Source organism: Alosa sapidissima, chromosome 8, assembly GCF_018492685.1.
Source record: "Alosa sapidissima isolate fAloSap1 chromosome 8, fAloSap1.pri, whole genome shotgun sequence".
Classification (NCBI taxonomy): Eukaryota; Metazoa; Chordata; class Actinopteri; order Clupeiformes; family Clupeidae; genus Alosa; species Alosa sapidissima.
The window spans coordinates 14541414-14557109 of record NC_055964.1 but is presented as its reverse complement, the minus strand read 5'-3'; the positions used below and the strand labels follow the sequence as shown (position 1 = coordinate 14557109).

Here is a 15696-nt window from a genome sequence, read left to right as displayed (position 1 = left end):
AATATGCAATTGCACACACACACACACACACACACTCACACTCACAGGATGACACAACAGAGAAATGTGCATATAATTGGCCTAAAAAGCCTCCTTTTTCGCCAGTCGCCATACAAACATAGACACATACCTGTGGGTTCACAGATTAAACTCAATATCCATGTGCCAAAATCTCTTTCTCTCCCTCTCTGTCTTGGACACACACACACACACACACACCATCAGTACCTGGAAGATCAATCTTGGCCATCCACCTCTTGGAGTTGCCTCTGGTGTAGAATTCCACGTACCCCCCGAGTGGGTTGGTGTACACAGAGAAGCCGTTGGACATGCCTTTACCTCCAGAGGCGATGCTGAAACGGGAGTCCACCTCTTGGTCCTTCCAGAAAAAAGAAAATGTAATGCCTGTTAGGAGGGAAGAAGAAGAAAGAAACACATTTTTATTTATCCGTTTGTTTTTATTTATCCGTTTGTTTTTATTTATCCGTTTGTTTTTTCAATAACAATTATTTTTGTACAGTGTGGTATCAATTAGGCTAATTCCGCAACACTTGCGACAGTGTTTCAAAGTGATGGATTATGTCATCACATGTGTCACAGAGCTTCATCAGACTGTAGCCGCCATGGCTCACACAACTCTGTGTGTCTCAGAAGATTAAATGACATGAGCTTTGACACAGGCTAAAATATTATTGTCATATTTCCTTGTAGAAAAATAATAAAAACAGACAGATAATGGCCAAGCAGGAGTGCGCTAATGGGAGGTCACGTCCAAGTCCTATTAATGGGTCCAAATTCAATTAAACTGTGTCAGAGGGCTTTCCAAGGCCACTGAATCACCCCAGAATACTGATCGTGTATCTTGGCATATGGGAAGGCAAACCCGTGTCAGTTCTGAGATGAAAGCGGAAATTTTCTTTCAAGCGCTCTTCGACTCGCCCTGATCTCACGACAAGATGCAGGGGGGGAAAAGAACAACATGGCTTCAGAGTTCAAACCCTCACCATGGTGCAGTGGATCCATTTTGACCTCGTGGGACAGGATGTTGATGAAGCTAATGAAGAGTGCCAACAGAAATATTTCTAGCAGCATTATTTATGATATCTGGGGATGGTCGGGCTCATTTGCGTGACCTATATCGGCTTCTGCCAGAAGCTCTCCAAACACTGGCTTTTTATACCCGTAATTGGACAGTGTCGTACTTTTATTTGAGTCAGGCTACCTCCAGCATAAGCAATAGTGTAACCACAGAACTGACCAAGCTGTGACCATTAAACAAATGATACATAAATAAAAACGATTGGATTCTGGGATGGTAAAATATGAAACAAATAACAGATGATGACTGCAGCCATGGTGTAGGCATAGCACGAAATGAAAAGAGAAGCGATGGTCCATTACATGATTTTGCAGCTGAAATGTTATGTGTTGTATTAGTCATGGCACCGTTTTGCAAAAATATACAATGGAACAGAAACTGGGGAGAACCAGATAAAGAAAGGAAAACAAAAGAAGGAGAAGTGGAAAATGGAGAGAGTGGAGGAAAGAGGGGAAAGGATTAATAAAACAAATCAGAGATGAATATCACAGGAATGTGTGTTTGGGGGGAGAACCTGAACACATGAGAATGCAATGAGGGACTGAAAAAAAAAAAAAAAAAAGATGTTAGGGGGAGAGAGAGAGGAGAAAGAGAATGTGGACACAATGTCCCCTGATAGGAACTGAGGTTGATTCAAACCAACCAGAACCTTACCTTCAGGCCCGCATAGCATTGGGTCACTGATGCAAGAGTTCTTGTAGTTCCCAAAGTGCAGAAAAGTTCCTCCTTGGTCCCCGTTTAGATAGATTCCCTTGTTCACCATCCCTTCTACAATGTCTACAGGAAGAGAATGGGGCAGGGGTGGGGGCAGTACGATTATTCTTGCTGGACGCCTCTCTGAACTCAGGCTGGGTGATGGAGAGCTAGAGCATAGCTTTAAGAAGAGAAGAGTGAGGCAGCCAACACCTACACGCAAGGCCGCTTCCGTCATTTTTTAAAACAGGTGTGATTTTGAAAAAAAAAAAAAAGAAAAACTCAGTGATTGATAGCAGATCTTACAAAAGTGGCGGTGGTCTCTCTGATCTTGAGCCACATCAGCTGAGTCAGGCAAGGGATGAGACTTAGCTAATAAACAGACGTTCAGCTCAACTGAGCATGCTCCGGAGATCACAAGTCTACATTATTACTCAGATCCAATATCCTCGAATTATGTCACCCTCGGAGGAGCTGCATGGCTAATACCCTTCCTGTCACACTTCATGGAGTTAGGGTAACTTGGCAACCAATGTCTAGACATCCCTAGACACCTTAAACATAGCTGAACATTATAGTATTACAGTATCATTCATTACGTATTTCCATATAGATAAATGTGAAGACCATTAGACACACAATCAATAAATAGATATAGTGATTATAGAAAAAAAGAAAGAAAGAAAAAAGAAAGACAGAAAGAAAGAAAAGAAAGAAACAAGACCTGAGAGAGCTAAATAGAGCGAACAACATGGACATCCAGACAGAGGCTGAGGGTGCGTGGCACAATGTGTTGCTGTGTTGGTGTGAACTATTGTACAGGAGTGGAGACAGCCAAGCTCATTGTGGTGAGGAATTTAAGCAGAGAGACCCCCCCCCCCCCCACCCCCTAGCCCTCTCCGGGAAACGAAAAGCTGAAATGGTTCACCCTCAACTTGCAGACGACACGCCTCAAACTTCAGAGAGTCCCAGATACTTCACTTTTCCAAGAGACTTGTACAGCCAAAATCTAGAATGATCCCATAATTCAAGACTATACTGTGAAAAAGCACGCTTGGACCCAGACTCCTTGCTGCAATGATAGGTCATTTACTTTCTCATTGTACAGTCAAAACCGATGCATATTTAATCAAAATAATTGATTTTAATCATCAACTATCAAATCAACTATCAAAACAAAATGTTGCTTTGAATCTGCAAGAATATTGTCAGGGAGATTAGTAATGTGTACACTGGTTTACCATTATGAAACCAATGGGTCAGATTGTCAGGAGGAAACTCCTATAAACATCACAATGAAAGTGTTTACATAAACTTCAGTATCCCGGTAATTAGGCTTATCCAAATTTTGATCAAATTCAGGATATGGTGTTTACATGAACACAAAGAAACCTGATTATTAATAACCCTGTATACATGATGAATACTAGTATCCCGGTTGGCAACAATATAGTTCTATTAGCACAGTCACACAGTTTTCATGTGAAACCGGGATACGGTGTATACATGGAACAGTTTCTTTCGGAGTACTCCACTTAGTATAAATTAATTTCTCAAAACCGGGAAAAGGGCTTATCCAGGATTCTGATCGGTATATCGGATATATATCTGATCGGTATATGATGTTTACATGCACAAATATAAAACTGGGATACTTCAAAATCCCGATCATAACCGATGGGATACTGAAGTGCCTATAAAGTACAGTAGGTCCATGTGGTGTAATTTGACATATACTGTACGCATCTATCCCCTTAAAGTAAAAAGTAAATAGAACATATGCAGACAGAATTTGGACCCTGAAGCACAATTCATCAGGAAAGAGTTTTTCTTTGTCCTCACCTACTGTTGCAGAAATGTTAGTGTAGGCAGAATCATTGGCATACACAGAGGAAGAGTTATGAGAAGTGGACAGCACAGTGTGGTTGTGGATTCTGAGAGCTGTGATGGAGACATGGAGAAAACACACTCATGAACACATAAACAACACAGACAAACAAATAAACAAGGAGAGAAAACAAATGTGTGATTCACATACAACACTGTACAGATACAAAAATATAAGCTCAAATGAACTTCAGACAAGACAAGGACATGGACCATGGAGACAGATAGACACATTCAGATGATGTTAGATAAGGACAAAGGGAAAGACAGATGTATACAAAAAGATAAATGGATAGATGTATAAATAGAGAGAGAGAGAGAGAGAGAGAGAGAGAGAGAGACAGAGAGAGAGACAGAGATGAGCATGAGTGGATACAATTCTTTGAAAGGGCAACAGCGGCAAAGTTCAAAACTGAAGTAGCCTATACTCTCACTGATCGTCACTTCACAACACAGGCCTACCATGTATATCAGCTGCTTCTTCTCCAAAAGAGGAAAAACTGGGAACCACAGTGATCATGGCCAAAGGGTTCTTCTCACACCACAAGTTAAATGTAACTTGCTTTCAACAACCGCCTGATTGATTTAGTGGAACATCAAACGGATCGAGAGAGAAAAGGCCCTCTATAAAAAAGAAATGTGGATTTGGCAGTGTCTGTGGTCCACGTGGGGAAGCACAGAGGCCACCACAGATGTGCAAACTCCAACCAAAACCCTGTGGATTCCTCAAAGCCTCTTGCTCTGGTGTGCATTAGCGAGCACGAGGCCTATCTCACGGGACGGCGATATTAGAAACAAGCAACAAACAAAAAACCCACGGAGGCTCACTCGAAGAAGACTGAATCCACACATTGATGATTGGAAATCATTATATGTAACCAAAACGTTCAAGGAACCCAAGCCATACACAGTTGTAAACAAATTCAAGAGTTCTTCATATAGGGAAAGTCCTGGATGCCAAGAAAGGCCCAAAACAAAATAATCATCTAGTTTGTTGCAATATGTGGAAAAGGAATTTGAAACTCTAGCTACCTACTCCAACGGCTGCAGGAAATCCCTTGCTCCTTTAATTACAGATGAGGCTTCCTCAAATTATCAGTACCTTTATTTACAACATTGAGGCTGTATCAGAAAGTTGAATTGGAAATCAGAAAGTTCAATCAAGTCTGATCCTAGCAAACAGCTGCACCACCAAAGAAGAGCCCGTCATGCCCTACAACGACGTTACTGGGGAAGAATGCATAACAGCTGTCAGTGCATGCAGATATCAGAGATTGAAGCGGGGTGGAGGGGAGGGTTGCTTGGCTTCCACTCCACTCTTTATCTTAGTCTGTGTTTATCCAGACAGCGGGAAAATAGACCGACAAGAGAGAGATGGAAGAAGACTCATTGTCAAAGATGAAGTGTTTTTTTTTTTTCTGAGAATGCAAAGAAAAAAGGAGAGAAATGAGAAAGCGATAGATCCAGAGACGGAGAGCAAAATGGGTGAGTTCGCGTCTGAATGTTCTATACTGCTGCGTGAAGCGTAGCGCACATACTTATATTACTCCCATTAATATGACCTGATCTGTTCCCAAACTTGTCCCACAGCTCCGGGATCCCGTCCACCGCATCCAGAGGCCAGTAGTGTGAGGCGGTGGCCAGCACCTGGAGGCCTGGAGGGGGAGGAGTGTACCACAGTCAGTCCAGATAGGAACAGAGGTTGGGTACGGGGAGTGGTAATGCGCTATCCCCACGCAACTTCTACAGCGAACGTTTCAATATGTTAGACCTGGTCCTCCCCTGTGTGGCGGTCACCAATCTAATGGTTTCTAAATCATCCACTGACAATGGCATTTGTTCTCTTACATTTCCAATTACCAATCCACAGTGGGTTCACGGTCCTGATCAGCGAGGCACCTCAGCTGAAAGATCTGAGGAAGCCACGTGTTTTTGCCTGGACAATTCAAATTTTCTTTACAACATTTCTCAATGTTTTTTTTTTTTTCAAATATCAGTTAAACACACACAATTGGGAGTTTTGCAGCATACATTATCATATATCCTGTACCTGTACATCTCCTGACAGCCAACTTAATCAGCCAACTTTTTATTATTATTATTATTTCGTCGCATATTGTTTTCCCTTCAAATCATTGAATGCCACCAGTCTAAACACACACCTTGAACGTTTATGAGAGAGGACTAATTTGGTAACAATATTTTTTGTTAGGGCAAAATCAGTAACATAAAGCTAAATAGGCTAAACGATAATGCGCTCATATCATATTTGTATAGATATGGGCAAAAAAGACACTGCTTGTACCAAACAGCACATGTAGGCTAAAGTGCTATATCCACAGTGAAACTATTTCAAACTATTTCAGATCATGTTTCAGATCAGCAGTCACTTTAAATCACATAGGAATTTATAGATGCAGTTTTATCACAATCCGCTTTGTTTTCTCATGTGTCAACCACACTTTGAATGTAACGTATACAAGTAGGCCAATGATTAGAATTTAATAATGGTAAAATAAAAAATATAATTGAATTCTCAAGTATCATTGAAGATGACATAAAAAGCAAGCCGCCAGTTTGTTAATGAACACAGCTTTTACCTGGATGCTTAGACGGTTCCACTGCGTCACCACGGACCTGTATATTTAAGAGAGCAAAGAAGTACACGGCCGACTGATAAAGAACATAATATATAATATATCACACAAGTATGATTGATCAAAGACAGGAGTGTCATGCACTTCTTTACCTGTAGAACGCTCATAAACGTGGTGACAGGAAGCACTTGGTACAGCAGGTCCATAGTTTTTTAAGTTAAAATGCCCGTATAGTTGTCATTAAATACGTAAAAGTGAAATAACATGCGCCCCGCAGCCTAGGGCATTGTCGAAAGAAGTCGATAAAATTCCCAGGTGGTTATGCCAGCTACTAAGTCTGAAAGGAACTTATGATCAACTCAAAAGTAGAACAGTTCACTTCCACAAACTAAGATTTATTTAGGAACGGACTAAATGTGAAATTCGTATACCATCGAGTGTTTCCAAGGCAGTAATCCGTTTCTAGCTTGCGCCGAAGTTTATTATCCACGCGTTTGAGACACTGGCGAGAGCTGAACGCTAAGTGGGTTTGACTGATGATGCGCTACCAGTGGCCTGCGCTCCGCTACTCATACTGCGTCGTGGTCAGGAAAGTTCTCTCTGCCTCCCTCCTGCACTGGGGCGCAAATGGGCCGTTCTGACGGACAGACGTGGGAAATCACATATGAAGTCATCATGTAGAAGGACTGAGACATAGCAAGGTGGGGCCCTTACAACGGTACACTTTGTGTTGTTTACGTTTTCATGACCAGCCAAGACGAAACATTTGTGTTTCATCCATTACTTTCACTACTTTTTACTTTTTTGTTACAGATGCGTCATAGTCATATGTCTTGTCCTTGTCATCAAATTTCGTGAGCAACTAATTAAATATTTTGAGTATAGGTTACATTTCTAATTAGATTAATTTATGTTTAATATAGGCCTTTGCATGAGAACAACTTGGGTGTTACGGTTCGTAAGTTTCAGATGTACATTCTATTTGAGGCCATCTTGTGGCCAATCGTTGTACTTACCACCTCGAACGTCTCCAATGAAATCCCTGTTACATCTTGGGCAGACGCATTTTGTGGTGCACAATAAAACGACAACACAAATTGTTTAATTGTCTTTTTTTTTTTTTTTTTTTTTACAAAATATCAAATTTATTCTGTTACAAAATTTTGCACATGCACACCCACACAATATTTTATAACCATCAATATAGGCTGATATCTGTTTTCATAAAGCTAGCACACAACTGCAGACTTTAAAACATTATGGTTTGAAGACACCATGGGGAAAAGCTTGCACATTTTGATTATAAAGTTTAATGTACAAAAAAGGCAGTTTGAAAATCAAGTATAAACATTTAAAAAGAATTTACAAATGGACAAAGTACAAAAAGAGCAACAGTCACTCAAACAATACATAGAAGCGATAATGGTTATAACTTATAATGGTTCTGTAAGTCGCAAAAAAGTAGCTATTCCAGTGACCTAATATTTTGGCTGAAAATTGTACAAGTTATACAGAATGTCATTTTAATACATTCCTTTTTGGCAGTCTCGGTTCAAATCTCTTAAAGTCTAAGGACAACTGTCATTCATAAAATAAGCATCACTTTCCTACAAGCTGATGAGACCATGGTATGGCAGGTAGAAATAAATACGGGTAAATGACTTGAGGGAGCATGGGCTGGCATGAACGAAGCTTCATGGTGCAAAAAGGGGATGAAAGGGTCATATCTCACACCCCACACACTGTGTGTAGGCTTGTGGAGCCAACATACCACCTGTCACAGGGCTGTCACTCCAGGACACACTACAGGAGGTTTGGTACGATCATTCATTCCACTAATCTAGGTTTCAGATGGAAGGGTAAGAAGGAGCAAAACGACATTGCGTTACGTAAACTAAACAAACACCACCACGAGTTATACTGGCAGGTGCCAATGCAGAGTGTTAGTCTGTGTGTATAGGCAACCAAACCAGAATAAGGCCCATGGAACGAGTTGTTTTGTGCTGAGCAGGTTTGGGCATAAAGGGTGGGATATTCAGATGTCCCATCACATCCACCAAAAAGCACATGACAAGCATGGGGATGCAGTAAGCAGCACATCACTGTATCACGTGACGGTAAAACACACTTTTTTTCTCTCTCTCTCTTGTTTGTTTGTTTCCAGAGAGAATGCAATGAGACATGAATGCACACCACACATCCAAACAAACAAACAAACAAACAAACAAACAGACCTTTTGCACCACAGACCAGACTGAATAAAAGTTCAAATCATTGTGCAATTATAAGGCAAATACATGGAGGCAGAGTCACACTAGGCAATTCATGACCATCCAACACTGCTAACCTAGCCACGCTCGGCAGGGTTTGGCAGACGTCTTTCCCTTTTTATTTTTTCAAAAATTAAAAGCAAAAAAGGAAGCCTCAAATTCTAGTAACCCCAAAACCCTGTTCCTGTTCTGTGCTAGGGCATTTATTGTGCTATTCATATCTCTTTTTTAGGCAGACAGTGATTTTTTTTTTTAGCCTTCATGTATATTTAAAGTAGACTGCAACCTTGATCTGTGCAGAACTTAACCATGTAATGACTGGAGCAGAACTATAAAGTGTGTAGAAATCTTTTTTGTTCCATAGTATCCATCCAAGCACTGGGTAGATTGGTAGTGGCTGTAAACACTGCACATGGTGTACTGTGGTCTAACCAGGCGTGGACAGACAATCTGCAGCCTGACTCTAGGAGGCTTGAGGGCTGAGTGTAGGTGTAGTTCTTGGAGGTATGCCATTATTCAACACCTTCGGAGAGCAACGGACTGTACATTCATGACCTGAGAGAGGGAGAGAAAGCTCTCCTCAATCCCGACCTTGCGTTTCTGTGCTTGACAACGAAAGTATACAACACGCACAAGTCTCCCTGCCGTAATCACTATGCGTAAACCTTCTCAAATCCCTGAATCTCAATGTCCTCCGTATAAAATAAATACTGTTGCTGCCTTAATAATAATAATAATAATAATCATCATAAAAATAATAAAACAATAGGAGAGTGACACACTACTCCAGATAATCTCAGCACTCAACAGATCTCATGAAACATCCAAGTTTTGACCACATTCCTCTACTTGCTTCATATTTTAATCCTCCCTATTTCTTAGTGTAAGACTGCAAGTGGAGCAGCAACAGAAGACATCATTTCCCACATTTGAGCACCTAGCAGTGATAGAACTTATGTTTTCTTTTTGCTTCTCATCTTTTAGTTGTGGTGTTTTCGTGTGTTGTCATACACGCCGTTGCCTTTGTTGGGAGAGGAATGGAGTAGTAGCAGTAGTAGTAGTAGTAGTAGTAGTAGTAGTAGTAGTAGTAGTAGCAGTAGCAAGTGAAGGAGAGTTTAGGAAGATTACTTTACAGCTCCAAGCTTTTTCAAGAGTTTCTTCCCTTTGGAGAGCAGTCCCTTTGTCTTTGTGTTGGTGCGCGCGGCCCTCATGGGGCTGCCGGGGCCCTGGGAGGCAGGACCGGAGCCCGGGATGCGAGGGCGCACGGTTGGGGTTGCTGCTCTTCTGGGTGGACCCGATTTGTCCAGCGGGACCTAATGGGAGACCCGTAGGGGACAGTTCAGGTGGAGGGGAATTAAGCAAAAATGTCTTTTTTTCTTTTTCCTCTCCTTCTTTCCTACCTTCCCTCCTTTCTTCTTTCCTTTCTTCCCTTCTGTTTTCAAACTTTCTGTTTGCATTGTAACCTCTTCTTCCACTTCCGCCTTGTTTTTGTCTCTCAACAAACTTTTCACTTCAAAATGTCTCTCAACCCCTCTAAATTTGTCTTAGCGACTTTTCTGTCCCAATACAGCCACTGTATATGTACTATGTTGGGTTTATCAACACACAGTACTATACATGTGGCTATTTCCCTTGAGAGTTATGTGGATCACTGCTAGAGATTGGGGCTTTTTTGAAGGAAACTGTCTTTCTGCTCTTAGCAATTCCATACAAATATTTCCCAAAACTGGCTTCAGTTGCTTAATTAACCTGACCATTTATGTACTCTTGGGGAGACAGCAGCAGGTCTGGTCCCAAATCTGCATTCATTTATCCGTATTCACTGTTTTAGCTACATAGAATGACTACTGAAATAAGGGAGATGTATCAACAACTATCTTTCACTCAAAAAACAAAATAAATCTGATATTCAGTACTTGTTCTTTTGAGGGACATTGAAGATGACACACAGTTTCTCTTAGAAAGTGAAGGCAGTCATACACATGTGGGGAACAGGAAAAACATTTATCGTCTAAAGTATTCTTCCATTGTACTCATGAGCTAAAAGGCTTTTTCCATTGCACTTCAGAGAGGAATTCTCCAACTTGAAGGCCATTAACATGAGAGCGTGTTTAAGACTGTAATAACAGAATGGTCAAAATACAATTGGTTGAGGTCTGGCATGCCCAGAGCTATTATTTACCAGATTTACAAAGTAAGAATAGAGTTTGACTTACCAGCAAATTATGACATGTACATGACCTAACATTGTGGTTAGGTTGGCCCAATTGAACAGTTTGGTGACAATGTTTAGTTAAAAATTAGCATAGATTTACATAAAACCTGTCAGATTATAATGCAAAAAAAATCTCATGTTAATTGACTATGATGTTCCTTTTTGGAACCCGTGCCACTCTCTATGTAGGGACAAAAGGAGAATGTCACTAACGACTGCTACATCTAAACTACCTATTCTGTAGATGAGAAAGAAAAAGTGCACCCCACATGCTCAAGTTTAACATCAGCATTAAACTACTTGCTGGACAAATCTTTTGTCTGGTACCAATTTTCAAATCAAAACTTTTTTTTATTTTTCTTCAGTTAATTACTTAGCAGCATGTCAAGGTGCACTACTTCAACTGGAGAGGTGGGCGGAGGGGCCCAGGGGTGGGCGGAGGGGGTGGGGTAAAGAAAAATGGAGAATTTCAGTCCGAGTGCCAATAGCTTCTCATCTAATTGACTACACACAGTTGTTAGGGGTAGTGGGTGGGTAAACTCTGAACCTTAGATGTGCAACTATGGCCTTGAAGCTTCTCATGAGTCACAGTAAGGGTATTACTGGTTATGAAAGACGGACATTAGAATGTACAACACCCAAAAGAAACAACGGAAGATACCATGCCTCTTGTCTAATGCACTGGCCAGGGTGACCACATTTAAGCTATCAAGCCCCATTTTAAATCTCAATATCAAATCAAGTATTCAAAATTATTCTGTATGGACAGGGTGCTTGTCTATAGGTGCATGAGAAAATATGTGTGCGAAGAGTTTAACAAGCTACATTTTATGTGTTAGTGTATGTGTGTGTGTGTGTGTGTGTGTGTGTGTGTGTGTGTTGTCTGTTGTGTGTGTGTTGTGTTGTGTGTGTGTTGTGTGTGTGTAAGTTGCGTATGTGTGTGTTGCTGCATACCAGGAGCTAAAGGGGACCCATGTCATCTGCATTAGACGAGGAGAGCGTAACAGTGGTATCCTCGGTTGTTCACTTACGTGACGGCCACTGAGCCTTTACGGAGTGAAATGAACACTCTTCTTCTGTGTTTGCCGAGCGGGTGAGAAAAAGAAATACAAAATAATAAATAATGCAGTGATGGCATTTTCAACAGTTTGCACAATGAAATATGATAAGAGAACCAAACAGTCACAAAGAAACCAAATACAAGATCTCGGCTGAACCTGTTGATAAGGTAGAACATTAATTCGCGACCGCATTTTTTGTTTGTTTGTTTCTTTTTTCCACACACAGTTATAGTTACATTACTATTACATCTATGAATATAATTCTTCTTCTGATCAGTTCTTTCTAATAGAGACTTTCTTTGAACTGAATAACTGTCAATGCTACCAGTATACAAAAAAAAACATTGCTCTCAGAAACATATACAAAAGATCATATATATTTTATATATTACTAGACTCAAATTGGTGCAGTGTAAAAAAGGAAAACAAAAACTCAAGCATTTCTTTCTTTTTTAAATCATGGACATGCAGGACTACAGTCTAGTTGTTTTTCATCTTCCAATACATCAAAACTATTATCTTCTATTATAAACTGCGTTTTTTGAACAAACAAGACCATATCCATAAAGCATTTAAGACAATGCTCAGTGTCTCTGTTGGGGTTAAAAAATACAATGTTGAAGTTAGTGCTTTCTCTGTTTATCTTCACATATGACACAAAGATGCCTGGCGGACAGCTGGGGGAAGACTGGAGGATAACTTCACCAGATCCTCTTCGCTCCAATTCTTTATGAATCTTTTACATAACAAATCCCCACGTTTGGTGCCCTCAATCCACCTCTACATATTAACATTAATACTGAGATGGTCCACAGTCAAGAGTTTGGAAGGTCAACGATAGACATCGATAGACATGTCTGTGTCATTGGCCTTTTTTCTGCGTCCCTTCCAAACAAACTCTTTATAATCAAGTGGCTGGTCACACGACAGAAACACAGAGGGTTAGATTTAAAAAAGACGGAAAAAATACAAATACAGAGGAGAGGAGGAGGCATAAAAAGAAGTGGATAAAAAGGAGAAATAGAGCAATAAAGAAGATACAAAGAGCAGATGGATGATGAGAGGGCTAGCACTGCTTAAGATGATGTACCCTTTTGGTCTTTGTCCTTGATGGGTGATCCTGGGGGTAGCGAGATGGAGTGTCTGTCAGATAGACCTCTACATCCTCAGGCACTTCTTCCAGAAAGTTGGAGGGGATCAGGCCTTTATGTCCGTTCAGTTCACCCTGTGAGGTAGATGGATGATGAGAGAAGGTTAAAGGTACAAAAATCATGTCACGCTACTATGCCAACTAGGGGTTTTTCATCAATTACTTATTTCACATGGTCGCCATTTTGAACATTTTCTGCGTGAAAATGAGGCTTTGGTGGTAGAGGTGGCAGCAGGTGTCGCGCTACATTCACTGTGACTTCCGATTTGAGCTGCTTTGATAACAATGGCTTGGACGAAGAACCTTGAGTCTTTACCATTAATGTTAACAATGATGGATGTCGGCTGGAAGTGGGCTAATGAAAGAATCCGGATCCTGAGATCAGTATAATAGCTATTAATAGAATAGAGGGCTACATTATCACCCATATAGAAGGTGATTGGTGTGCTATCTCAGCAAAACATCAAAATATGTTCAACATCTCGCTTTATTTTGGCAGTTCACTCCCAATGGATGTCTGTGTCTCTTGGGAAACAATGAAAAAACAGTTCTTGGTTCTGTCATTGGTAGGAAAAACAGTCTGGTACTCCCTTCACTCACAGCACCTTTCTGAACCACCAAAACCTCATTCGTGCATAAAATATTGAAAATGACGACCCTGTGACATAAGTGTATCATACTGTAACCACTAGACTTGCCACTCTAGGCAGCAGTCAACAATTCAAGGGCGAAATGTCTAAAGGCTGAACAGGCTACATTCCTATGTATGGAAGTGCTTCCCTGAAATTAAGATCTGTTCCACAGTGACATGTACAGTAAGTTGTGTAACGCTGTACTAATAAGAACACGCCTGCTATGGATATCCATGTAAAAATTAAGCATCTGCTGCCAACAGCTAGCACTAGCAATAATGTTAGCAGTACCAGTAGATGGTGGCTAGTTGACTTCTAATATGAAAAACTTGCTAACTAGTAAAAATTAGGAGTTGTGAAACCCCTAATGACAACATGATATGCATAAAGAAGGAATTTAAGACAAGCAACAGATAAATAGGCTAGCTGATATATGCTAATGTTTATATGATATTCATATAGGGCGGTGGTAATGTAGTGGTTAAGGAGCTGGGCTAGCATGCAGTAGCCAAAAAAAAACTTGTGGGTTCGATTCCCGGCTTCCACCGTTGTGCCCTTGAGCAAGGCACTTTACCAAGTTACTCTGGGGAAACTGGCCCTTCACATAATAAGAGAAAAAATGAAAATAATAATAATATAGGCTCTCTTATCAATACATTGTAAAAAAAGATATCTGGTTTTATGACAAGCTACAAACACTTTCCCCTCAGTTTCAGTAACTCTGTTGTCAGTGTTTTAGCTAAAGGTGTTGACATCACATCATTGTTTTTTAATGTGCTACTTCAAATTCTGATTGATACTTACATAATAAAAACCATCCTCATCAATTTCCCCAAACACAGTGATTACGTCACCAGCACAGAAAGTCAGCTCAGCCTGGGGAGATGAAAAATAACTCTTAATGTCAAATAGATAAGCCAGCTGAAAAAATACACATCTGAGGAGGTTGAGGTTTACATAAACAAACAAATAAATGCTGAAACCTGACATACACTTGAAATTATTTGGTTTGTTCTGACTAAACTGCAAAGAGTCAATTAAATTCACACAGAAATATAACACTAATATTATCATGTCAAATGTAATCAGACCCCACCCTTTTTGAAGGATCCCCAAACACAGAGAACACTTGTAAAACCACTCAACACACAATCTACAGATGAGGTAAGGCACCACCCAGGAAAATACTGAGGGTTGAGTCCACAAGCGTAGTTGTTTGTGCAACCCTTACCTCCTCTGCACTAGTCAACAACAGCAACAAACAAGGGGAACACACATGTTGCAAATTCTTCACCTCCATTATTCCCAACTGCCCTGAGTGAACACGGATGTTTTGGTTGCTTGAAGCCACTGACCATAGAGCCTTAAATAAATGCTACATAATACCTCAAATCATTTGTATGAAACATGCATTATACTACTACTGGGTTATGAAGTCTCCTGTAACACATATGAGGTTAAAGGACAGCAACTGCTCTCTCACACTCTATTGTTAATTAGGATGCCTTTCATGTTATAGGTTCTATATGAGTCATTATAATTATTATGTAGCATTCCTGAAGGCCTCATGACTGGCTTAATAGAGCAAACCAGGCTATTTTTCTTATATATTTCCATGCTCAACGACAACAACAAGGAGTGCAAAGGGTGCACTAACTGACAATAAGGGGTTGAGTGTATGGGGTAGGGAATAGGGTGTCATTTGGGACACGTCCTCACAGTAGAGTCTGGCTCCTTCTCACTCACCTCCTCACTCAGCCTGGTGCCCCCATAGTGGGTCTGAGACAGTGCCAACGTAAAGGATGAAAGTGAGTGACAACGAGGAGCATGGCACACTGACATACACACACACACACTTTCCTATACTGTATGTTGTGAGAACTGCATGAAATAAACCTGATAAACAAGGCATGGGCATCTATGGTGGTAGTAGAGTGTATTGAGTGTGGCAAGGTCCAGTACAGTGGTTGATAAATTACGAGCCCAATGCCAGTAAGCCTGCAGCCTGTTTTGGCAGTGCCTAGGTGAGCCAGAGCAAAGCTAAAACGGTCTGGAAGCCATGTAAACCTACATGAAACTTTTAGACTGGACT

At 40.7% G+C, this 15696-nt stretch overlaps 2 protein-coding genes across 30 annotated transcripts in view; both read right to left on the bottom strand.

Annotated features, from left to right (window-relative positions):
• The window catches only part of adgrd1 (adhesion G protein-coupled receptor D1), a 65463-nt gene extending 58454 nt beyond the window's left edge, over positions 1-7009 (bottom strand). The window contains exons 1-6 of one of the 8 annotated variants that reach the window (XM_042101340.1): positions 6429-7009; positions 6280-6352; positions 5218-5334; positions 3635-3733; positions 1754-1876; positions 229-405 (exon numbers count right to left, since the gene is read on the bottom strand). In XM_042101340.1, the coding sequence (XP_041957274.1) occupies positions 229-405; positions 1754-1876; positions 3635-3733; positions 5218-5334; positions 6280-6352; positions 6429-6482 (643 nt within the window). In that variant the 5' untranslated portion in view covers positions 6483-7009. The remainder of the gene's footprint in view (positions 1-228; positions 406-1753; positions 1877-3634; positions 3734-5217; positions 5335-6279; positions 6353-6428) is intronic. The other 7 variants (XM_042101341.1, XM_042101342.1, XM_042101343.1 and 4 more) reach the window with 7 other exon arrangements.
• A 1755-nt stretch (positions 7010-8764) lies between these two features.
• The window catches only part of rimbp2b (RIMS binding protein 2b), a 104695-nt gene continuing 97763 nt past the window's right edge, over positions 8765-15696 (bottom strand). For 7 of the 22 annotated variants that reach the window (XM_042101121.1, XM_042101125.1, XM_042101126.1 and 4 more), the window contains 4 exons: positions 15351-15383; positions 14409-14480; positions 12913-13047; positions 8765-9859 (listed from right to left, as the gene is read on the bottom strand). In XM_042101121.1, coding sequence (XP_041957055.1) covers positions 9671-9859; positions 12913-13047; positions 14409-14480; positions 15351-15383 — 429 coding nt within the window. In that variant the 3' untranslated portion in view covers positions 8765-9670. Of the gene's footprint in view, positions 11838-12912; positions 13048-14408; positions 14481-15350; positions 15384-15696 lie in introns of all 22 variants that reach the window. The other 15 variants (XM_042101135.1, XM_042101117.1, XM_042101119.1 and 12 more) reach the window with 8 other exon arrangements.